Consider the following 25,314-nt stretch of genomic DNA (forward strand, 5'->3'; position numbering starts at 1 on the left):
CGAGAAGATCGAACGAGTGCTAGCTTTTAATTAAACTGCTGTTTTCGTCCTCATGCTAGCTAGCAGTAGCATCAGCAGCCATTATGGAATGGCATGTAGGGTTGAACAACAAATGAGCTGATTGGCTGACATTGACATTCCAAAAATGGCTGCTGTTACCTAGTATGAGGATGAAAAGGCCAGTTTTCCAGAAAAACTAGTAGTCTTTCAATCTTCTTGATGTAACAGTTAGAATAATGGGCCAATTCGGAGTACAACGCATTTCTCATCCCTGAATTGAGGTACATTTTCCGAGCCATAGCTTGCGCCGGCTCAGTGGTGTCTTAATATACACAGGAATGCTGTCTGACCCTGATGAAAATGTAAGCAAGCGGGACGGATCTGCTGGCTAGCATCCATGCAGCCTTCACAACTGGGTATCACACTATTATTTCTGATGGTAAACCCTAACAATAACCCTTACCTAACCCAACCCCTTTTAAATGTCTACTTCAATTGGGTGACGTCAGAGTTGGGACGTCACAAGGATCCATTTAGACTTCCTCTTTCTGATACATGTCGCGAGCGCTCGCGTCACTCGATGCACTTGCATGACAACATCAGCAGTTGCATCTAAGTGTATAATCAGTGGTGAGGTGGCAAAACATCACATAACACACAGTAGAGTGAAACTGAGCGAAAGCTAGAGAGGAATTGCTAGCTATAACGTTAGACTGCCATAACTACCTCTTTGACTGGGGGAAATTTCTTCTTGCATTCCATGGACAGGGACCGCAGATCCGTCTGCATGTTCTCGAGTAATTTCTTCACCGCTTCTGGACTACTAGTCGACATTTTGGATTATGTATTCGGCCCAAATATCAAAGCTTGAAATAATAATAAATGCAATCCTAGGATACTGGTCCCCGGCCTACTTATTCAGCTCCTTTGAATAAGGAAAAAGAAAAACGCTGTGGACCTCAGCAAGCGTCCACTGACACAAGTCAATATTCCAGTTTTCTACTTTGCCAATACAGAATCGAAGGGATGCAAGCTTGTCCACAACAAAAAAGCCTAGACGGTGGTGTCATACATTATCATCATTAGCACAATTCTAGCTACTGGTGACATTTATGTGGTTAATTTTTCTCAGTTTCCCGGCTCCAGCAGTCACCATTGCAAGCACCGTTTCGATCCCACAATGCTTTGGTAGACATTGGGAAGATCTCAATTGTATTCTCCTTGCGCCTCTCTCCTCTCTCCTCGCTCATCGTCTCCTTTTCAAAACCCATTGGAGGAGAAGGTCAGAGGGGCGGGACCTCTGGCTTTCTCATCCAATGTTTTTTTTGAAGCAGACGAGTAGCGAGGACGTGAGGAGATACAATTGAGATTTTTCCATTGACACGTCACTTGCACTTCCGTAAACATGCGGATTCCAGCAGAATGATTCCAGCGTCCTCTAGTGGAGTAATGCAAACAAATTGATGTAGTATTTTATAAAGGCAATGTACAGGTAACTGCATAAATAAATGAGGGATACATGAGGGATACAAAGTATATTGAAAGCAGGTGCTTCCACACAGGTGTGGTTCCTGAGTTAATTAAGCAATTAACATCCCATCATGCTTAGTGTCATGTATAAAAATGACCAGTTGCCCATTATTTTGGCTACCATGGTTAGAAGAAGAGAACTCAGTGATGTTGAAAGAGGGGTCTCAAAGGAGCGTAGAGGGTTTAAAGGGTGTGTGGGTGTCTCTCTCTCTCTCTCTCTCTCTCTCTCTCTCTCTCTCTCTCTCTCTCTCTCTCAGTCACCAGATCTCAACCCAATTGTACACTTATGGGATATTCTGGAGAGGCGACTGAGACAGAATTTTCCACCATAAATCAACAAAACAACAAATGATGGATAATTTCTCATGGAAGAATGGTGTTGCATCCCTCCAATAGAGGTCCAGAAACGTGTAGAATCAATGCCAAGGCACGTTGAAGCTGTTCTGGCGGCTCGTGGTGGCCCAACGCCCTATCAAGACACTTTATGTTGGTGTTTCCTTTATTTTGGAAGTTACCTGTATGCGCTCAATAGTAAACACATACTGTAGCATGACATGTTTAAAGATTTCTTTAGAGGAAAAATTAAAGGCCTCAAAATAATTTCAGTTGGGTTATTGACATACTCAGGTCTTTTGATGATGATACTCTGCTTCCATCTGCTGGCCATTAGGATGCATAGTCGCTCTCTCTCTCTTTCTCTCTGTCTTCAAATATCTTGTTGGGAAAAAATGACATGACATGACACATATTTCTTTCAAAACGTTTAATATAAATGTTTTTCTTTTACAATGTCAGTTGTAATGATACATGTGAACGGTATTCAGCTTTGCACTTCACTAGATATGTCCTTGGCAATACTGACGAACACATACTGGAAGTGTAAGAGCTTATACTTTTCAAAGTTGTTATTGTATGCTATGGCAAAGTAGATGATGATAGAATTAATTCATGAATAGACAACAATACAAGCAAATAACAAAGACTATCTGAGACATTTCATTTTTCCAAGGTAAAATGTATGAAACTCAATAAAAGTATTTCTCTCTGGCTTCTCACCTCTAAGCTGCTCACTATGATGGTATACTGTAGTGTACTGTACAATGATTTCGAATGCCAAAATTCTGTACAACAAAAATATATTGAACACAATCCATACTTTCACTAGTTTTTAAACTATGTTTATCATGTGCTTTATCACATTTTGGACTTGGTAAACAGTTTAGAAATATATATATACGATTGTATACAGTTTTTAAAAAATCAAGCCTAGGATGAGAGCAATGCAAATATCCTGGTTTTACATTTCAAAGTTCTTAAAAAACCTAACATAAGACTACCCACTCGGCAAAAAATGATTGAATCAACGTTGTTTCCACATAATTTCAACCCACAAAATGTATGTGATGATGTTAAATCAACGTGGAAAACTAATTGGATTTGCAAAAAGTAATCAACGTAGAGGCATTTTGTCTTTGTTTCACCCAACTTTTAACCTAAATCCAATGACATGGTGAAAATTGTTGTTGATTTCATGTTGAATTCATGTTAGGTGACAACTCAACCAAATGTAAATCAAAACTAGACGTTGGACTGACGTCTGTGCCCAGTGGGTATGATTAAAATGCTAATACACAATGATTATATGTCCAAGTAAGCTTTTGAATCAAGAGCAATACATTTACAGTAAATCCGACTTAATCCTACTCTCAAACAACAACCTTAGGCTAACAAAGCCTATTCAGTCTGTCTTCTACAGGTTTATTTTACGCCTGCTATGTTAGGTTACTACAATAGAGACAGAGACTTGGGCTTCAGATTTATTTTTGATGCAAGTTTTCTGACATAAGTCTGGATATTAAACTGTATAAGTTGTGTGTAACATATTGGCACATGACAATATATGAATCTGAAGTCATAGTTTTCTGATGAAATAAAATGATACATTGAATTCTTGTTAAATTCTGCATTGCTTCTTGTAACCACAATGACATGGTGCTTTTAGTTGGCATGCGGTTATCTGATTCCTTTTTTTGTTGTCTAAAAATATTGTCAGCTAAGGTTTAGCACATCGGGGGAAATTAACAAACATATTGATTAGATTGATGTATTTACAACATCAACTGATATGACAGTAGCAAGTTCGACATAATGCACTAAAATAATACTTAATCACAGTGACTCTCACAGCTGAATAGAAATCAGGAGCAACCCTACATGAGAACATGGTAGAGGGAGGACAGACGGAGGGATTATGTTGTAAAGCATTGTTACGATGTGCTGTATGAGGCAGTCCTTTCAACTAAGTCCTGAAATAAACATCACAACGTAACTGGACTGTATTCAAATGAAACTCTACGACTGTGCTTGGAATGAAACATTCCATTCCGCCAGAAGCTACAACTAACTGAAAAACAAGTTGTAGTAGTCTTCATACAACATATGCCGAGCTGAACATTTGGAAAATAAAAAATACTTCCTTAGAAAACAGATGTGATCATCAGACAAACATTCTCAAGTCTCAACCACGATGGACAAATCACTGAATCACACCATTTCAATGTCTGCTAAACTTCGTCATTGGCGAACTAAATCAGCACAACCCTGCTAGAGCTCCTAGTTGATCAGGCAACAGTGCGAGGCAGAAGTGGAGAGCGACTGTCCCGTGGATGGAAGTGTAGATGGAAGAGCCAGTAGCATTGTGTGTGAGATTTAACAACAGCACCTGAAACAGTAGTCTGTGTTGTCTCTGAGAGACCTTGCAGGAGAGAAAGAGCCAGGGCACAGCAGCACCAGTGTCTCTGCATCTGTGCTCATTTGGCCGCAGTTGAGCAGTTATGAGGTATAGTTGAGGAGAGGTTTGGGACGGCCCGAGGCAGAGGCCATGTCAAGGGGAGGGACATGGGACCTCACAAGGCCGGGGTCCATGTTCCCAGCTCTAGCAGTTGGACTCCTTTTCATTGACGGGGAAGTAGCCTTCCTTGGTGGGAGGGTGTCTCTGATGGAGGCTGTCCCCATCGGCAGCAAAGATGGCCAGCAGCTTCTCTTGCTCCTTCTTGGTTTTGGGTAAGTCAGTGGACGGTGTGGTCAGGATTGTAAAGCGCTACAGAACAACAGAGGAAATAGACGAGACAAGATTGGTTTGTTTTATTGGTTTTAATAGATTTCTAAATGACAGTAGCTTAAGCCCAAAAAATTGACAATAGCTAACAGAGAGAAAAGTCAGTGGGGGTAAGGAGTGAAAACAGTGGGTGGTGTGTGTGACTTACCTCTTTCAGGGTGCCTTCCACAGAACACATTTTGATCACCACCCAGAGGGGGACACAGAGCATGGAGGACAGGGCCAGGAGCCAGCCCAAGCCGTAGCCCCACCAGGGGTACACATACTCATTGTTGTACTTCAAAGGGGTGTACTTGATCAGAGAGAAGGCAAAGGTACCCTGCGGAGGTAGATAGAGTCCATCAGCTCTGTCTTCTTGACAGTCACTGCTTGCTATGTCCTAGGTTTATTCTGTTTTATTTTTTTTGCATTGATTTAAAAACAACAATAGTGACTTGCTTTCATTTGAGATCTTATCCTCTGTTTGAACCTTTACCACTTTCTAAAAAATCATAGTGAATTTGATAAGCCTTGCTGTACAATGGTAGATGCTTTTTCAATAGTAACCACCAGAGGGCACACTTCAATCAAGGGACAGTACAGGGTTTTAGTTCAAAAGAGAAATACTCACTAAGCAGGTAGCAGGAGTGAAGTACATCCAGCAGTATTTGATAATAGGTCCAGGACGGTAGCCAATCATGTCCTCAATGTTGTCATAGAAACGGTCAGCACCTACAGGAACAGCGATGAAAGAGAAGAATGATGAGGCAGGAGTCAGCAAGGGACAGATTTGTAAGGCATCTAACTGGTCGCTCAAAATAGTACAAGTCTCATCAAAAAGGTGTTCAAAATGGTCCAATAATATCACATTCAGTTAGCTGTTCCTCTCCCAGAGGCCCTTTCACTTCTACGGAGAGCAGACTACTGCTGGAGCCCAGAGGATGGATGAACAGTGCTTATGTCGTCAATGAAAATACCCCATTTGTCATGCTAATGCCCCCCCTCAACATATTCCCACATAACTTGGCTAAACACTCACCATAAATCCAAGCAATGCAAACAGTCTCAAAGACAGCCACAAAGAGCAGGCACATCCCACTGGCAGCATAGTAGTCAAAGAGTTGGAAGACGTACATGCCTCCCTGGAGAGAAACGTGTTACGTTATGGCAGGGCAGCTAGGGACACTCTCTCTGTTTTATCAAGGCCACACATAGAGCAACATGCAGATGCTAGAAAACATATTTGGGTCTTTTTGGGGAACATTCATTCTGTGCATTAAGTTTAGCCTCATACATACATTATACAGTGCCTTGCAAAAGTATTAGTCCCCCTTGGCGTTTTTCCTATTTTGTTGCACTACAACCTGTAATTTAAATGGATTTTTATTTGGATTTCATGTAATGGACATACACAAAAAAAGTGGTGCGTGCATATGTATTCACCCCCTTTGCTATGAAGCCCCTAAATAAGATCTGGTGCAACCAATTACCTTCAGAAGTCACATAATTAGTTAAATGAAGTCCACCTGTGTGCAATCTTAGTGTCACATGACCTGTCACATGGTCTCAGTATATATACACCTGTTCTGAAAGGCCCCAGAGTCTGCAACACCACTAAGCAAGGGGCACCACCAAGCAAGCGGCACCATGAAGACCAAGGAGCTCTCCAAACAGGTCAGGGACAAAGTTGTGGAGAAGTACAGATCAGGGTTGGGTTGTAAATAAATATCAGAAACTTTGAACATCCCAAATCCATTATTAAAAAATGGAAAGAATATGGCACCACAACAAACCTGCCAAGAGAGGGCCACCCACCAAAACTCACGGGACCAGGTAAGGAGGGCATTAATCAGAGGCAACAAAGAGACCAAAGATAACCCTGAAGGAGCTGCAAAGCTCCACAGCGGAGATTGGAGTATCTGTCCATAGGGCCACTTTAAGCCGTACACTCCATAGAGCTGGGCTTTACAGAAGAGTGGCAAGAAAAAAAGCCATTGCTAAAGAAATAAAAAGGCAAACACATTTGGTGTTCGCCAAAAGGCATGTAGGAGACTCCCCAAACATATGGAAGAAGGTACTCTGGTCAGATGAGACTAAAATTGAGCTTTTTAGCCATCAAGGAAAACGCTATGTCTGGCACAATCCCAACACCTCTCATCACCCCGAGAACACCATCCCCACAGTGAAGCATGGTGGTGGCTGCATCATGCTGTGGGAATGTTTTTCATCGGCAGGGACTGGGAAACTGGTCAGAATTGAAGGAATAATGGATGGCGCTAAATACAGGGAAATTCTTGAGGGAAACCTGTTTCAGCTTCCAGAGATTTGAGACTGGGACGGAGGTTCACCTTCCAGCAGGACAACGACACTAAGCATACTGCTAAAGCAACACTTGAGTGGTTTAAGGGGAAACATTTAAATGTCTTGGAATTGCTGTACACCAGCGGAACCTATCCAACTTGAAGGAGCTGGGGAAGTTTTGCCTTGAAGAATGGGCAAAAATCCCAGTGACTAGATGTGCCAAGCTTATAGAACATACCCCAAGAGACTTGCAGCTGTAATTGGGGGGGGGGGGGGGGGGGGGGGGGGGGTGAATAGTTATGCACGCTCAAGTTTTCTGTTTTTTTGTCTTATTTCTTGTTTGTTTCACAGTAACAAATATTTTGCATCTTCAAAGTGGTAGACATGTTGTGTAAATCAACTAATACAAATCCCCAGAAAATCCATGTTAATTCCAGGTTGTAAGGCAACAAAATAGGAAAAATGCCAAGGGGGGTGAATACTTTCGCAAGCCACTGTAGAGCATATATTAGAGGGGCTAAACTTCATACACAGAATGAAAGTTCCCCAAAAGGAGCTAAATGTATTCCCGATGTCTGTATCCTATGGCTATTTTTCTTAGCAACTGTAGTAACTTTCAATACATGTGACCAGAAACTCAAAGCCCTAAATTAAAGCCTTTGGGATTTCATTTTTGTTGAAGACAGGTGAAAGTTCCTGCCACTGTGCAGTTCTGAGACATGACCATAGGTAATTGGGGTCAGAGCAGAGAGTTGGGGTCAGAGCCATGGTCAGCCATTTTATCAGCTACCCTTGACCAATTGGAGTCCTAGGGGGCGCTGTGAACTGTGGCATACCTCGGTCAGCATTATGAGACCCATGAGGAAGGAGAAGATGGCCACCGCCAGGATGAAGAGCTCTCTGCGGTTCTTACGACGGAACGTTTTAGGGTACATGTCCACCATGGCCGTCACCAGACTCTCCACACACACAAACTACAGCAGGGGAGAGAACAGAGGGGATGCTGTGTTACTGATAAAGAAAAACACCATTGTGGACATTGTTAGGGGCAGAGTTTGCAAACATAGTATGTGTCTGTGTGTGTGTGTCTGTGTGTGTGTGTGTGTGTGTGTGTCAAATGGTTTGATGCAAAAAAACAAAAAACAAATTGAGAAACCTATCCAACCAAAAACATTGATATATTTACATTTTTGTCATTTAGCAGACGCTCTTATCCAGAGCAACTTACAGTAGTGGGTGCATACTTTTTCATACTGGTCCCCTGTGGGAATCGAACTCGCGAGACAGACAGACAGTCAGACAGACAGTCTGACAGACAGTCTGACAGACAGTCAGACAGATATACAGACAGACAGACAGACAGACAGACAGACAGACAGACAGACAGACAGACAGACAGACAGAGAGAGAGAGAGAGAGAGAGAGAGAGAGAGAGAGAGAGAGAGAGAGAGAGAGAGAGAGAGACAGAGAGAGAGACAGAGACAGAGACAGAGACAGAGACAGAGAGAGAGAGAGAGAGAGAGAGAGAGAGAGAGAGAGAGAGAGAGAGAGAGAGAGAGAGAGAGAGAGAGAGAGAGAGAGAGAGAGAGCTGTTCTAGACTCACCTGGCTGTCCAGCCCTAGAAAGACGATCATGATGAAGAAGAAACAGGCCCAGAGAGGAGAGAAGGGCATCATAGACACAGCACGGGGGTACGCTATGAAGGCCAGACCAGGACCTGGGACACAGAGGGTTATAACATGTCATAGAGGAGTCATAACAGGTCATTACAGACTTGTCATCCCGCGAGCAGGACTTTGGATCCACATTGCAACAACGACCTCTACCCGACTGTATTCTAAACTACTAGGTGATCTTTGGATTCTCTGAACCTTGAAAGTTGACTTGTAAAGATTAACATGTCTAATCATCGAAAGGTCATCAAGTTCAAGGCGAGCAGGAACTGGCTATACGCGCGCCCTACTCTGCGCCGCCATCTTAAGCACCATTACGCACCATTAAGCTCCATTACAGCACTGTAAAGGGTTTTTCTCTTGAACAGTGTGGGAAATTTACAGTCAATAGCCGCTTACGTGGGGGTGGCGATTCTACTTTGACATACTCAAATATATTGTTGAAATTCAACAGATTATTCCATCTGACTGCACAAGCACATACATTTTTTAGAATTATGGAATAACATACATTCTTTCCCAATGATGATGTAGAAATTGACTGTCTAGAACGGTTTGTGTGTAATGCTCTTTTACAAGGACTACTAACCTGACTCTGCCACCTCTGAGATGGGCACATTTTGCTCATAAGACATGAAGCCCAGGATGGAAAAGATGGCAAAGCCAGCCACGAAACTGGTCCCACTGTTCAGGAAGCATAGCGACAAGCAATCTCTGTAAACCCAGAGAGGCAGTCGTCAGGAAGATGTAGACCATGATAACAGATACTGTATCACACACTAACCCCTTGAAAACTTCAAAGCAGAATCACTAAAATTGTACAACTTCAAAGCAGAAACAGATACTGTCACAATGCAGATCAAAATACAGAACTGATGGTTAGGTCATTAAGGTGTTAAACAGAACTGATAGTTAGGTCATTAGGGTGTTAAACAGAACTGATGGTTAGGTCATTAGGGTGTTAAACAGAACTGATGGTTAGGTCATTAGGGTGTTAAACTGAACTGATGGTTAGGTCATTAGGGTGTTAAACAGAACTGATGGTTAGGTCATTAGGGTGTTAAACAGAACTGATGGTTAGGTCATTAGGGTGTTAAACAGAACTGATGGTTAGGTCATTAGGGTGTAAAACAGAACTGATGGTTAGGTCATTAGAGTGTTAAACAGAACTGATGGTTAGGTCATTAGGGTGTTAAACAGAACTGATGGTTAGGTCATTAGGGTGTTAAACAGAACTGATGGTTAGGTCATTAGGGTGTAAAACAGAACAAATCACTTCTCTGTTTAATCTTATCAGAGACACTTCTGCTAATTGTTTCAAGAATCTCAGTATTTTATCTAAAGAGGTGAGGAAGGAGGTGGGGTGTAGAGTAGAGCAGATCACAGTACAGTACATCACAGTACAGTACAGTAGAGTAGAACAGATCACAGTACAGTACATCACAGTACAGTACAGTAGAGTAGAACAGATCACAGTACAGTACAGAAGAGTAGATCAGAGTACAGTACAGCATAGTACCGTACAGCAGAGTAGAGTACATTAGAGTAGACTGGGAGGTAGAGGTGTAAGTGTGTGTTTTGAGGTGAGCCCTGACCTGTAGCAGTTGTTGTTGTACTTGTTGTAGCTCCCCAGGGCAGTCAGACACCCCAGACAGATGGCATACGAGAAGAAGATCTGAGTCCCTGCATCCATCCATACCTAGAAAGAAGAGGGAGAAACCAAACAAACCAGCCTTTTAATTTGCTGGGAGAAATCATGGCATTGTTCCTGGCTGACACATTTACTTCTATGAAACACATTATAGAAAAACAGCTGTAAACCCCTACTGGTGAGACATTTTATGATCAAATAATGTCCCACACGCTCCTCACTCTGTGGTAAACACGGTCACCCCATTTCTCGTCACTTATGACGTCATCACCACCCACCATACCACCCCCCAGTAATCTCTGTCTATAGACCCCATACCCCCTCCTCAGTCCTAAGCCCACCCTCTCCACCCTGACAATGTCACTGGCACGCTGGTTCTCCATCTCTATGGCTCCTCAGCGCCAAGTGTGGTAATTTTCCACCACAGACTATGAACGACCAGCGCAACACAGTTCCAATTTGAATGAGGGTGCTCTTTGTTCCATTCGACAAAGTGGTGCTGAAGCAATGGGGGCACGTTTCAGTTGGCTGCCTGGCAGCCAGGAAGACTTCTGGCTACATCCCAAACGGCACCTTATTGCCTATGTAGGCACTACTTTTGACCAGGGCCTATAGGCCACTAAGGCAGATGTTCCCATGATACAGACTTCTGTGGATTGAAGAGGGCACTCATTTCGTTTTCTGGTGTTACCCATACTGTAAGTGCCAAAATGGAGAAGTGATTGTAAAAAATCTCTCCTCTCTCTCTCTCTCTCTCTCTCTCTCTCTCTCTCTCTCTCTCTCTCTCTCTCTCTCTCTCTCTCTCTCTCTCTCTCTCTCTCTCTCTCTCTCTCTCTCTCTCTCTCTCTCTCTCTCTCTCTCTCTCTCTCTCTCTCTCTCTCTCTCTCTCTCTCTCTCTCTCTCTCTCTCTCTCTCTCTCTCTCTCTCTCTCTCTCTCTCTCTCTCTCTCTCTCTCTCTCGTCTAATTGTGTTGCTGTCCTGGACCAGATTTCTTAGGGGCCTCTTCTCTAGGCTCATCTCTCTGTAGGTGATGGGTTTGTTATGGAAGTTTTGGGAATTCCTTCCTTTTAGGTGGTTGTCTTTTTTGGATTTTGATAATTAGCAGGTATCGTACTAATTCTGCTCTGTATGCATTATTTGGTGTTTTACATTGTACACAGAGGATGTTTTTGCAGAATTCTGAATACAGAGTCTCAATTTGGTGTTTGTCCTATTTTGTGAATTCTTGGTTGGTGAGTGGACAACCATAACGGGCAATAGGTTATATAACGATTCAAGTATTTTTTAGACAGATCCTAATTGGGATGTCGAATTTTATGTTTCTTGCCTAGTCTCTCAGATCGTTCACAACTTTGTGGAAGTTACCTGTGGTGCTGATGTTTAGGCTGAGGTAGGTATAGTTTTCTGTGTGCTCTAGGGCAACGGTGTCTAGATGGAATTTGTATTTGTGGTCCTGGCAACTGGACCTTTTTTGGAACACTATTATTTTTGTCTTACTGACATTCACTATCAGGGCCCAGGTCTAACATAATCTGTGCAGAAGATCTAGGTGCTGGTGATCATCAGCAAACAGTAGATATTTTACTTCAGATTCTAGTAGGGTGAGGCCAGGTTCTGCAGAGTGTTCTAGTGCCCTCGCCAATTGATTGATATACTGTATACAGTTGAAGTCGGAAGTTTACATACACCTTAGCCAAATACATTTAAACTCAGTTTTTCACAATTCCTGACATTTAATCCTAGTAAAAATTCTTATTTTAAGAATGTGAAATGTCAGAATAATAGTAGAGAGAATGATTTATTTCAGCTTTTATTTCTTTTATCACATTCACAGTGGGTCAGAAGTTTACATACACTCAATTAGTATTTGGTAGCATTGCCTTTAAATTGTTTAACTTGGGTCAAATGTTTCGGGTAGCCTTCCACAAGCTTCCCACAATAAGTTGGGTGAATTTTGGCCCATTCCTCCTGACAGAGCTGTAACTGAGTCAGGTTAGTAGGCCTCCTTGCTCGCATCCGCTTTTTCAGTTCTGCCCACAAATTTTCTATAGGATTGAGGTCAGGGCTTTGTGATGGCCACTCCAATACCTTGACTTTGTTGTCCTTAAGCCATTTTGCCACAACTTTGGAAGTATGCTTGGGGTCATTGTCCATTTGGAAGACCCATTTGCGACCAAGCTTTAACTTCCTGACTGATGTCTTGAGATTTTGCTTTAATATATCCACATAATTTTCCTTCCTCATGATGTCATCTATTTTGTGAAGTGCACCAGTCCCTCCTGCAGCAATGCACCCCTACAGCATGATGCTGACACCCCCGTGCTTCACGGTTGGGATGGTGTTCTTTGGCTTGCAAGCTACCCCCTTTTTCCTCCAAACATAACGATGGTCATTATGGCCAAACAGTTCTATTTTTGTTTCATCAGACCAGAGGACATTTCTCCAAAAAGTACGATCTTTGTCCCGATGTGCAGTTGCAAACCATAGTCTGGCTTTTTTATGGCGATTTTGGAGCAGTGGCTTCTTCCTTGCTGAGCGGCCTTTCAGGTTATGTCGATATAGGACTTGTTTTACTGTGGATATAGATACTTTTGCACCTGTTTCGTCCAGCATCTTCACAAGGTCCTTTGCTGTTGTTCTGGGATTGATTTGCACTTTTCGCACCAAAGTACGTTCATCTCTAGGAGACAGAACACGTTTCCTTCCTTAGCTCGTATGACGGCTGCGTGGTCCCATGGTGTTTATACTTGTGTACTATTGTTTGTATAGATGAACGTGGTACCTTCAGGCGTTTGAAAATTGCTCCCAAGGATGAACCAGACTTGTGGAGGTCTACAATTCTTTTTCTGAGGTCTTGGCTGATTTCTTTTGATTTTCCCATGATGTCAAGCAAAGAGGCACTGAGTTTGAAGGTAGGCCTTGAAATACATCCGCAGGTACACCTCCAATTGACTCAAATTATGTCAATTAGCCTATCAGAAGCTTCTAAAGCCATGACATCATTTTCTGGAATTTTCCAAGCTGTTTAAAGGCACAGTCAACTTAGTGCATGTAAACTTCTGACCCACTGGAATTGTGATACAGTGAATTATAAGTTAAATAATCTGTCTGTAAACAATTGTTGGAAAAATGACTTGTGTCATGCACAAAGTAGATGTCCTAACCGACTTGCCAAAACTATAGTTTGTTAACAAGAAATGTGTGGAGTGGTTGAAAAACAAGTTTTAATGACTCCAACCTAAGTGTATGTAAACTTCCGACTTCAACTGTATGTTGAAGAGGGTGGGGCTCAAGCTGTATCCCTGTCTCACCCCACGGCCCTGTGGAAAGAAATGTGTGTTTTTTTGCCAATTTTAACCACACAGTTGTTGTTTGTGTACATGTATTTTATAATTTAATATGTTTTTGCCCCAACACCACTTTCCATCAAGACCCTCATGCCAAATTGAGTCAAAAGCTTTTTTGAAATCTACTACTGTTTCTGGTTCCAGTGGCATGCATTGAAACGCGTGGCCTTTCGTGGCTTTCTTTTGCAAATTACTCTGAATTAACAGACTTATTTCCTAAAACATAATATTAAGGTGTGGGACATTCATTGTGTGATAAGAAATAACTAGCAGTTCTATTATATAATATAATATGCCATTTAGCAGACGCTTTTATCCAAAGCGACTTACAGTCATAGGTGCATATTTTTTTTGGTGTATGTGTGGTCCCGGGGATCGAACCCACTACCTTGGCGTTACAAGCACCGTGCTCTACCAGCTGAGCTACAGAGGACCACACTATTATGCTCCCACAGTATGTCCGTCCACAATTCAACTGTGGGAAAATGGCAGCTTTCAACAACAGACAACAGAAAGAGTTGGCCGCTACTATACAAGAGATTGTTTGTGAGGAGATTACCTCTGCCCTCGACATACAATTAAAACCCATAAATGAATCATTGGCAGTGCTCACTGCTAAAGTGGGTACCTATTCAACCAAAGTGGAAATCTGGAGAAGACAGCCAATGCAACAGAGGTGCGACTCCATAACCTGGAAACAGTGCAAGCTAAGTTGGAAGGGATAATCTAACTCCTAAAAGAGAAAACGGAATCACTCGAAAATCATTCCCGTAAATTCAATGTGCGGATCACAGGACTTGAAACTGGCGTGGAACTTCCTTCATGAGCAATCTTTTCTATGAACTGTATGGGCAGGAGCTGCTGGGTCCCATGCCGCTGATTAACATTGCGCATTGCACAGGTCAACTCCGCAACGGCTCTCGTTATATGATTGTTCGGATCCACAGCTTTGAAGTCAAGCGGCAAATTGTTCGTCTTGCAGTGGAATCCGGGGGCTGACCTATGCGGAGAAGAGGATCAGCATCTACCCAGACCTGAGTGCCGAACAGCTAAAACAGAGGGAGACCTGCAACGAGGTGAGATCCAAGCTATGCAAGCTAAACCTGAGATGAGGTTTCATCCATCAAGCAAAACTCATCTTGACCTTCCAGAACACAACACACGTTTTCCACTGCCAAGGAAGCTCAAGACTTCTTCGAGAAGCACATCAAACCCAACACACAAGGGGAAAAGCCAACAGATGGAACCCCATGACTGGCCCTTTATTCTGGTATGCTATCCATGCACAATCATGCTGCCTAGCCTATGGTTATAATTGGATGCCGCCCTCAGCATAAGACAATGATGAGGAGACCTCTCATGTTTGGGTATAAGGAACAATACTACTATTATTGCTGAGTATTGAACTTGTTATAATTCTATTGCCTATGGTCCAGGATATTTACATAGTGATGACACCATGCCAATTAATGAACAATGGACAATATATGGATCCTACAGCTATCCTATTTTTGACTGTTTAGACAATAGGCTTGCATATCTGTCATATCTTCTTCTTGTTTTCATTTTCATCATTTTTTCTTCATTAACCACCCTTACTCATCAAGTCTGCTAACTTCATTGTAAAGGTCTGAATTAGTGACTTATTTAGTTTTACTTTATTATTATTATATAGTTTTTATGAATACCTTAATACCGAAAATATGCTGCTTAAGGAATTTCATATATAAGGCTGCCACTCGCCGTTATACTACAACCCTGTAATTATAGTGCAGGGAACCGGGGAGGGGGGGCTGGAGGCCAGGGAGGAGGGAGGCGGGGGGGAAGGGGGAATGGTTTATAGATAGGGTCTTCTGGGTGGGGAGCGACCAATGGGTGGGTTTCCCTGTGGGGCCTGCTTTTTATTTTACATCCATGGGCTTATCAACACTAAAGATGACAATTACATTTTAGAAAAACAATGGCAACACTAACTATTCTCTTGTGGAATTTGAAAGGGCTTAATATTCCTATCAAATGTTCCAGCTGTCATGATATTCTAGCAAGAAACCATATTGACATAGCAATGCTCCAAGAAACACACCTGCTCCAAAAGGATGCAGATAGAATAGACAACCATTTGTACAAACTGGCTGCTTTTTCATCAGCCCCAAACTAAACTACGGGCGTAATCATAGTGATACATAAGAAACTCAAAATCACCAACCTTGGTAAAGGCAAAGACCAAGAAGGCAGAATCAGTTTCCTTAAATGTATCCATAATGGAAAGAAAATTGCCTTTATGAATGTGTATGGATCCTACGATTGTTTGATTCTCTGAACAGCATATTGTTAGACTTAACTGAATTAAAACTGGTTATAGGGACAGACATGAATGCCATTCTGGACATGCGGGACAAATCTAATAAGACCAACTACAATCCACAGGAAACCAAGGCTCTCCAACATATACTCTCTGATTACAACCTCATTGATGCCTGATGAGCTCATAGCCCTAAAGCAAAATAGTACACTTTCTATTCAAACCGGCACAAAACATTCTCCCGAATCGATTTCGTACTATTATCTACTCCTCTATTTTATTTAATCAAGAAAATTGAAATTTGACATATGAGCCTATCTGATCATCATGGTTATTACTGCTAGATACACATCAGAATCTCCTTTAAAAAAGCCACAAGATAGCGCTTTAATGTCACTTACTACAAAATCCTACTTTCTGTGATCAATTTGAAACTGAATTGAATTAATTCATAATGATTAACAAAAATTCAGTAGATGATCCTCAGATTTTATAGGATGCCATTAAAGGTTTTATTAAAAACAAAGCAACTGCATTTGCATCTGGGCTGAATAAATCACAATGAAAGAAGATAACAGAATTTGAAAAGTTGTTAACAACGTTAGAACGTTCTCAACAAACAGTTTTTTGAGACCATGTAGCGACTACTCTCTCCAAAGTCAAGACAGAACTATATCTATTGATAAGACAGAGAGCATAATTTGCCATCCTTCGAGTTAGACTCAACCATTACTTCCATGGTAATCGACCCAGTCATCTACTGGCTAACAAGCTTCGCAGTAATGATCAATTAGCGGATATTGCAACTATTGAATCTGAATCAGGTGAATTACTATCAGAACCCAAATTAATCAACCAAAGATACTTCAGTTTCTATAAAGAATTGTACACCTCCAATTGTAAAGCCAGATTGAGTCCTTTTAAAAAGATGTAAGAACTGCTCTTCTCTGAACTGAGGAAGCCGGCTTGCTGGGAGCCCAAATCTCTCTCCATGAACTCAAGAGGGCATTGGATAACATGAATAAAGGCAAATTACCTGGTTGGGACAGTATTCCTCCTGAGATCTATTTAAAATGTTGTAACCAATTAGGTTCACTGTTACTTGAAATGATTAACACAGCCATTCACAAAGGTTCATTTGGAAGGGATGTAAATACAGCATTAATTTAGCTTTTCTTTTAAAAAAGGATGCCGCCCAGTGCTCTCACTATCGCCCCCTATCTTTGATAAACACAGATATTAAACTATTTTTTAAAAATTCTGTCGTCCCGTCTGGAAACGTACTTATCTAAATGGGCACATCCGGACCAAAGCGGGTTTGTTAAAAAACGATTATCCTCAGATAACCTGTGTCATCTATTACTTATCTTACCTGCTTCATCAGAAACCAAAGCTCCTTGGGCAGTTCTATCTCTTGATGCAGAAAAAGCTTTTGATAGACTAGAATGGTCATATCTTTGGTTGGTTTTGGAACATATGGGACTTGGCTCCAATTTCATGAATATGATGAAAATACTATATACCAATCCCTCAGCCATAGTAATAACAGGCAATACCCGCTTGGTTCCGTTCAGAATAACTAGAAGTAGCAGGCAAGGTGATCCCATCTCACCTCTGCTATTTTTATTGTTTATGGAGCCCCTGGCCCAGGCTATTCGACAATCGAAAGAAATTACACCAATATCTCTCAATTCTACGGATCACGTCATCTCATTATACGCCAATGATAACTTACTTTATCTAGCAATGTACCTCAATAAATATTTGGGAATAGATATATTTCCTTCCTTAAATAAAACCATTGCCAGAAACTTTAACAGAACGCTCAAATCAAATCAATCCGACCTCAGTAGACTAATATTCCAGTTGCTTTAACTGACAGAATATCCATTGTCAAAATGAATATACTGCCACGGCTGAATTTCTGTATTTCAATTATTCCCTTGTCTCCCCCTTCTGGCTATTGAGATAACATCCATAATGCGGTTTCAAAATGTACATCGCAAGGTAAGCGAGCCCGGATAAAATTAACAAACTTGCAAAGAGGGAAAGACGTACTGTAGGAGGACTATCAGTACCAAACTCAATTGTATTTCAAGGCACTAACATTTTGCCCATTCCTAAATTGATTTAGATATGATGTTACTGCCCCCTGGCTGAGTATAGAGAGAAATATGGTGTCTCCTATTGCCCTGGAAGACTGGAATAGGTGGTCTTCACTGATATACAGTGGTTCCTCAATTAAACGTTTTGAGGTTATGCTGCGGTGCATTGACGTAAATTATGGTATAGTCAGGTATATTGTGTCACCGCCAGGGGGAGATAGAAAGCTGATTATGCTTTTGGGTTCAGTGTAAAGCGTTGGTACCCAAGTGCTAATATGTCGCTCTCCTCACTGAATGAATGATGTCAATTGATGAATGGGTGATGGAAACCAGATAAAAATGGATAATTGTGCACTACTTCACGATTGAATTTGAATGAACTGAATGATGAGGATGATGAAGAAGAGGGTGATTGAATTTAGAACGATAGTGTAAGAATTGCTCTTCCTCTGTCCCTCATACAACAGCTCACACCCGGAAAAATACCTATTTTTTGTTTCTACTTTGTCAGAAGAAGCTGTAACTGGATTATAGCCTCTTACTTACCATAACTGTTGTTACACTGTAATGTTTTTATTGTAAGTGTCACGCCCTGACTCAGAGGACGCTTGTATATTGAGTCAGGGTGTGTATTTTCCTTGTTGTGTTTGTCCATGTTGTGTTTTCTAGGTTTAGATCTAGATCGTCTAGATCTATGTTGGCCGGTGTGGTTCCCAATCAGAGGCAGCTGTCGCTCGTTGTCTCTGATTGGGGACCATACTTAGGTAGCCTATTGGCACTAGTGGGTTGTGGGATCTTGTTCCGTGTGAGGTATGTTGTTTGTCTACCTTGGACTTCACGTTTCGTTTCATTTGTTGTTTTGTTGGTTGTTTATTCATATAAATAAACTTGTATGCATATCACGCTGCGCCTTGGTCCGTCCCGTCTGTAAACGAATGTGACAGAAGATCCCACCAAACGAGGACCAAGCAGCGTGTTCAGGAGCAAACGCCGGGAATTCAACAGGAGGTTACATTAGTAGATGTCCTCCTCGGTTGGGGGAGAATTACGGAGGAGGAGGCCGTCCGTTACCGGAAGGCGATGAAGGAGGATACCCAGGCAGGAGAGGTGCAACGGCAACGCAGAGGATGCCGGTCGAGGAGGAAGCCAGAGAGACAGTCCCAATAAAAAAAAATTGGGGAGCTAAAGGGGTGGTCGGGGAGCGAGAGAGAGGAGCCCCGACCACTGCACCCGGTCGGTTTTCAGATTGGGTCCCTACGACCATGGGAAGAGGAGTGGGAACAGTATTATACTGAGGAGTCGGAGGATGACGACGACGACGAGGTTCTGTTCCCTAACTCGTGGGGGCTCCCGGAGGAGTCCTCACAGGAAGAGGAGTGCCGACGACGGAGACCCGAGAGGCAACCCCAAGAACATTTTTTTGGGGGGCACACGGTGTGGACGACGAGGCAGCAGGAGGCCGCGACAGGGGGGATCTGCAGGTTAGGAGAGGAGGCCACCATGTTACGGGGGCTATTGGTTCAGAGGGAGCAGGAGTTATTCGGTCAGAGGGAGGCACTACAGGAGGCTATAAGGGAGAAGGAAAGTGTAGAGGCACGGCGAGAGGAGCTGGTTAGGCAGCAGAAGGAGCGGGGGTTAGTTCATTTCATTCCGATCTCCTCTGCATTATTGTAGCCATCTGCTACAGCCTGTCAACTATGCCTCTGCCTATCCCTGTTCTCTCCTCTCCGCACAGGCTACACAAACGCCTCACACCGCGTGGCTGCTGCCTCTCTAACCTGGTGGTCCCTGCACGCACCACACACCTGGAGTTCCAGGTCTCAGGCAGCCTCTGGAACTGCCGTTCTGCTGCCAACAAGGCTGACTTCATCCCAGCCTATGCTACCCTCCAGTCCCTCGACTTCCTGGCGCTGACGGAAACATGGATTACCACTGAAAACACTGCTACTCCTACTGCTCTCTCCTCGTCTGACCATGTGTTCTCGCATACCCCGAGAGCATCTGGTCAGAGGGGTGGTGGCACAGGAATCCTCATCTCTCCCAAGTGGTCATTCTCAATTTTTCCCCTAACCCATCTGTCTATCTCCTCATTTGAATTCCACGCTGTCACAGTCACTAGCCCATTTAAGCTTAATATCCTTGTCATCTATCGCCCTCCAGGTTCCCTTGGAGAGTTCATCAATGAGCTTGACGCCTTGATAAGTTCCTTTCCTGAGGATGGCTCACCCTTCACAGTTTTGGGGGATTTCAACCTCCCTACGTCTACATTTGACTCATTTCTCTCTGCCTCCTTCTTTCCACTCCTCTCCTCTTTTGACCTCACCCTCTCACCGTCCCCCCCTACTCACAAGGCAGGCAATACGCTTGACTTCATCTTTACTAGATGTTGCTCTTCTACTAATCTCACTGCAACTCCCCTCCATGTCTCCGACCACTACTTTGTATCCTTTTCTCTCTCGCTCTCCTCCAACACTACTCACTCTGCCCCTACACAGATGGTAACGCGCCGCCGCAACCTTCGCTCTCTCTCTCCCACTACTCTCTCCTCTTCCATCCTATCATCTCTTCCCTCTGCTCAATCCTTCTCCCTCCAATCTCCTGATTCTGCCTCCTCAACCCTCCTCTCCTCCCTTTCTGCATCCTTTGACTCCCTGTGTCCCCTATCCTCCCGGCCGGCTCGGTCCTCCCCTCCAGCTCCGTGGCTTGACGACTCATTGCGAGCTCACAGAACAGAGCTCCGGGCAGCTGAGCGGAAATGGAAGAAAACTAAACTCCCTGCCGACCTGGCATCTTTTCACTCCCTCCTCTCTACATTTTCTTCATCTGTTTCTGCTGCTAAGGCCACTTTCTACCACTCTAAATTCCAAGCATCTGCCTCTAACCCTAGGAAGCTCTTTGCCACATTCTCCTCACTGCTGAATCCTCCCCCCCCCCCCCCCCCTCCCTCTCTGTGGATGACTTTGAAAAGAAGGTTGACGACATCCGATCCTCGTTTGTTAAGTCTAATGACACTGCTGGTCCTGCTCACACTGCCCTACCCTATGCTTTGACTTCTTTCTCCCCTCTCTCTCCAGATAAAATCTTGCGACTAGTGACTGCAGGCCGCCCAACAACCTGCCCGCTTGACCCCATCCCCTCCTCTCTTCTCCAGACCATCTCCGGTGACCTTCTCCCCTACCTCACCTCGCTGATCAACTCATCCTTGACCGCTGGCTATGTCCCTTCCGTCTTCAAGAGAGCGAGAGTTGCACCCCTTCTCAAAAAACCAACACTCGATCCCACTGATGTCAACAACTACAGACCAGTATCCCTTCTTTCTTTTCTTTCCAAAACTATTGAGCGTGCCGTCTTTAGCCAACTCTCTTGCTATCTCTCTCAGAATGACCTTCTTGATCCAAACCAGTCAGGTTTCAGGACTGGTCATTCAACTGAGACTGCTCTTCTCTGTGTCACGGAGGCTCTCCGCACTGCTAAAGCTAACTCTCTCTCCTCTGCTCTTGTCCTTCTAGACCTGTCTGCTGCCTTTGATACTGTGAACCATCAGATCCTCCTCTCCACCCTCTCCGAGCTGGGCATCTCCGGCGCGGCTCACTCCTGGATTGCGTCCTACCTGACCGGTCGCTCCTACCAAGTGGCGTGACGAGAAGCTGTCTCCGCACCACGTGCTCTCACCACTGGTGTCCCCCAGGGCTCAGTTCTAGGCCCTCTCCTTTTCTCCCTATACACCAAGTCACTTGGCTCTGTCATATCCTCACATGGCCTCTCCTATCATTGCTACGCTGACGATACACAACTAATCTTCTCCTTTCCCCCTTCTGATAACCAGGTGGCGAATCGCATCTCTGCATGTCTGGCAGACATATCAGTATGGATGACGGATCACCACCTCAAGCTGAACCCTGGCAAGACGGAGCTGCTCTTCCTCCCGGGGAAGGACTGCCCGTTCCATGATCTCGCCATCACGGTTGACAACTCCGTTGTGTCCTCCTCCCAGAGTGCGAAGAGCCTTGGCGTGACCCTGGACAACACCCTGTCGTTCTCCGCTAACATCAAGGCGGTGACCCGATCCTGCAGGTTCATGCTCTACAACATTCGGAGAGTACGACCCTGCCTTACACAGGAAGCGGCACAGGTCCTAATCCAGGCACTTGTCATCTCCCGTCTGGATTACTGCAACTCGCTGTTGGCTGGGCTCCCTGCCTGTGCCATTAAACCCCTACAACTCATCCAGAATGCCGCAGCCCGTCTGGTGTTCAACCTTCCCAAGTTCTCTCACGTCACACCCCTCCTCCGTACACTCCACTGGCTTCCAGTTGAAGCTCGCATCCGTTACAAGACCATGGTGCTTGCCTATGGAGCAGTGAGGGGAACGGCACCTCTGTACCTTCAGGCTCTGATCAGTCCCTACACCCAAACGAGGGCATTGCGTTCATCCACCTCTGGCCTGCTGGCTCCCCTTCCTCTGCGGAAGCATAGTTCCCGCTCAGCCCAGTCAAAACTGTTCGCTGCTCTGGCACCCCAATGGTGGAACAAGCTCCCTCTCGACGCCAGGACAGCGGAGTCACTCACCACCTTCCGGAGACATTTGAAACCCCACCTCTTTAAAGAATACCTGGGATAGGATAAAGTAATCCTTCTACCCCCCCACCCCAAAAAAAATAAATAATAATAATTGGAAAGTGGTTATCCCACTGGCTATAGGGTGAATGCACCAATTTGTAAGTCGCTCTGGATAAGAGCGTCTGCTAAATGACGTAAATGTGCCCTTGAGCAAGGCACTTAACCCTAATTGCTCCTGTAAGTCGCTCTGGATAAGAGCGTCTGCTAAATGACTAAAATGTAAAAATGTAAATGTTAATAAAGGAATCCAGTCCCGCTCCTCGCACCAAGCAAGTGGTGTGTGTCGCTAGTCCGGTCCGGCCCGTTCCTGCTTCCCGCACTAAGCCAGTGGTGCGTGTTCCCAGTACAGCCCGACCCGTTCCTGCCCCTCGCACCAAGCCAGTGGTGCGCGTCGCCAGTCCGGCCCGTCCTGTTCCTGCTTCCCGCACTAAGCCAGTGGTGCGTGTTCCCAGTACGGCCCGGCCTGTTCCTGCCCCTCGCACCAAGCCAGTGGTACGCGTCGCCAGCCCGGTCCGGCCTGTTCCTGTCCCTCGCACCAAGCCAGTGGTGCGCGTCGCCAGCCCGGCCCGGCCTGTTCCTGCCCCTCGCACCAAGCCAGTGGTGCGCGTCGCCAGCCCGGTCCGGCCTGTTCCTGCCCCTCGCACCAAGCCAGTGGTGCGCGTCGCCAGCCCGGCCCGGCCTGTTCCTGCCCCTCGCACCAAGCCAGTGGTGCGCGTCGCCAGCCCGGTCCGGCCTGTTCCTGTCCCTCGCACCAAGCCAGTGGTGCGCGTCGCCAGCCCGGCCTGTTCCTGCCCCTCGCACCAAGCCAGTGGTGCGTGTCGCCAGCCCGGCCCGGCCTGTTCCTGCCCCTCGCACCAAGCCAGTGGTGCATGTGTCCAGTCCGGCACGGCCCGTACCTGTTCCACCGGTGCCTGGTCCGTCACCGGTCAGCTGCTCCACTCCGGAGCCAGAGCAGTCCGCTCCACCAGGGTCCAGTCCAGATCCGGTCAGCGGCTCCACTCCGGAGCCAGAGCAGTCCGCTCCACCGGTGCCTAGTCCAGCTCCGGTCAGCGGCTCCAGTCCGGAGCCTGTGCAGTCCGCTCCACCGGTGCCCGGTCCAGCTCCAGTCAGCGGCTCCAGTCCAGACCCAGACGTCAGCCCCTCTCCAGGTTCAGGGTCTCCCACATCAGGGTCCAGACAGGGCTTGGTACTTCGTGGGAGGAAGGAGAGGGGAAGCAGCGCGCTGAGGTCCAGACCAGAGAGGCGCAACAGGGAGGCGGAGAGTAAGTGGTCGTCACGCCCTGAGCCGGATCCGCCTCCGAGGTGGAATGCCCACCCGGCCCCTACCCTGTTATGTTTATGTTGTGCGGTCGGAGTCCGCACCTTTGGGGGGGGGGGGGGGGGGGGGTACTGTCACGCCCTGACTCAGAGGACGCTTGTATGTTGAGTCAGGGTGTGTATTTTCCTTGCTGTGTTTGTCCATGTTGTGTTTTCTAGGTTTAGATCTAGATCGTCTAGATCTATGTTGGCCGGTGTGGTTCCCAATCAGAGGCAGCTGTCGCTTGTTGTCTCTGATTGGGGACCATACTTAGGTAGCCTATTGGCACTAGTGGGTTGTGGGATCTTGTTCCGTGTGAGGTATGTTGTTTGTCTACCTTGGACTTCACGTTTCCTTTCATTTGTTGATTTGTCGGTTGTTTATTCATATAAATAAACATGTATGCATATCACGCTGCGCCTTGGTCCTTCCCGTCTGTAAACGAACGTGACAGTAAGAGAAACTAAAATGTTCTGTTATATTCTTACTGTAAAATACATGACTGAATATACGCGAGTAATGTCTGCTAAATTAACACGTTGATGGCGCAGCCATTTAGCCTCGGCTACTAAGCACAGATAAATAAAAACTGTAAACATGCTATTCTGTTCTTTTGAAATACATTGTCTTAGTATCGTGTTTTTTAGGACCTTCCTAAACGAAAGCCTCATATGAAGCAGACAATGCGGTCTTGATGCAGTGAGGGGTGCAGAGAAATAAATAAAAATGTATTGGCTGTAGGCCGAATGTAGATTCTATCTCAACTAATTAAAAAAGGATCAATTTCCCAACTGTGGATATTCGAGCAACTTTGAAATTACTTTGAAACTTTGAAACTATGAAATTCGAGCAACTTTGAGCTGTGGCTACTGTCTCTGGCTGTCGGGAGAGAAATCCACGGAGACTGTGCCACAAAATGAGTGACAAAAAGTTCCAATACCTTTACAAATATAGCTTTATGCTGCAAAATAGCCTTCTAAATAGGCCAAGCCTTCAATATAAACTTTGCCGATGGTTTCTGAAGAGTTCCGTTCATCCACTAAGTCAGGTACACAGACTGGAAGCGGAACTTTTCCAGATTCCGCACGATATACATTTTAAGGTAATTTCCGATTGAGCCGACATAAGCAGCGTTTACCGTGAATGCAGTACCCGCTAAAGCTTGAACATTCTTTTAAATTTCAATCTCGCTGTAAAGCTGAATTTCCACGATGCAGATTGAAAAGAGCCCTCACTCATTCGTGGCTTTGGTTCAAAATAAATAAGTACAGACACATTCTTTCTAATCGTCTTTAATAAATAAAACATTTTACCAAGTTAATATGCTCATGTTGTGTGTGTGTGTGTGTGTGTTCAATTATTTGTGACATTGTGGTTACAATGAAGTATGT

At 44.7% G+C, this 25,314-nt stretch overlaps 2 protein-coding genes across 4 annotated transcripts in view; both read right to left on the reverse strand.

Annotated features, from left to right (window-relative positions):
- LOC311149071 (protein MON2 homolog) overlaps window positions 1–1,164 on the reverse strand; it is a 71,405-nt gene extending 70,241 nt beyond the window's left edge. For both annotated transcript variants that reach the window (XM_084186175.1, XM_084186174.1), the window contains exon 1: window positions 727–1,164. In XM_084186175.1, the coding sequence (XP_084042301.1) occupies window positions 727–834 (108 nt within the window). In that variant the 5' untranslated portion in view covers window positions 835–1,164. The remainder of the gene's footprint in view (window positions 1–726) is intronic.
- Window positions 1,165–3,334: 2,170 nt separating this feature from the next.
- LOC311149275 (sodium- and chloride-dependent GABA transporter 2-like) overlaps window positions 3,335–25,314 on the reverse strand; it is a 44,705-nt gene continuing 22,725 nt past the window's right edge. For both annotated transcript variants that reach the window (XM_084186400.1, XM_084186401.1), the window contains 8 exons: window positions 10,197–10,300; window positions 9,191–9,315; window positions 8,533–8,645; window positions 7,765–7,902; window positions 5,667–5,769; window positions 5,259–5,359; window positions 4,797–4,967; window positions 3,335–4,630 (listed from right to left, as the gene is read on the reverse strand). In XM_084186400.1, coding sequence (XP_084042526.1) covers window positions 4,466–4,630; window positions 4,797–4,967; window positions 5,259–5,359; window positions 5,667–5,769; window positions 7,765–7,902; window positions 8,533–8,645; window positions 9,191–9,315; window positions 10,197–10,300 — 1,020 coding nt within the window. In that variant the 3' untranslated portion in view covers window positions 3,335–4,465. The remainder of the gene's footprint in view (window positions 4,631–4,796; window positions 4,968–5,258; window positions 5,360–5,666; window positions 5,770–7,764; window positions 7,903–8,532; window positions 8,646–9,190; window positions 9,316–10,196; window positions 10,301–25,314) is intronic.

The sequence above is a fragment of the Coregonus lavaretus genome (genome assembly GCF_964263955.1).
Source record: "Coregonus lavaretus genome assembly, chromosome: 21".
NCBI classification, from domain to species: Eukaryota; Metazoa; Chordata; class Actinopteri; order Salmoniformes; family Salmonidae; genus Coregonus; species Coregonus lavaretus.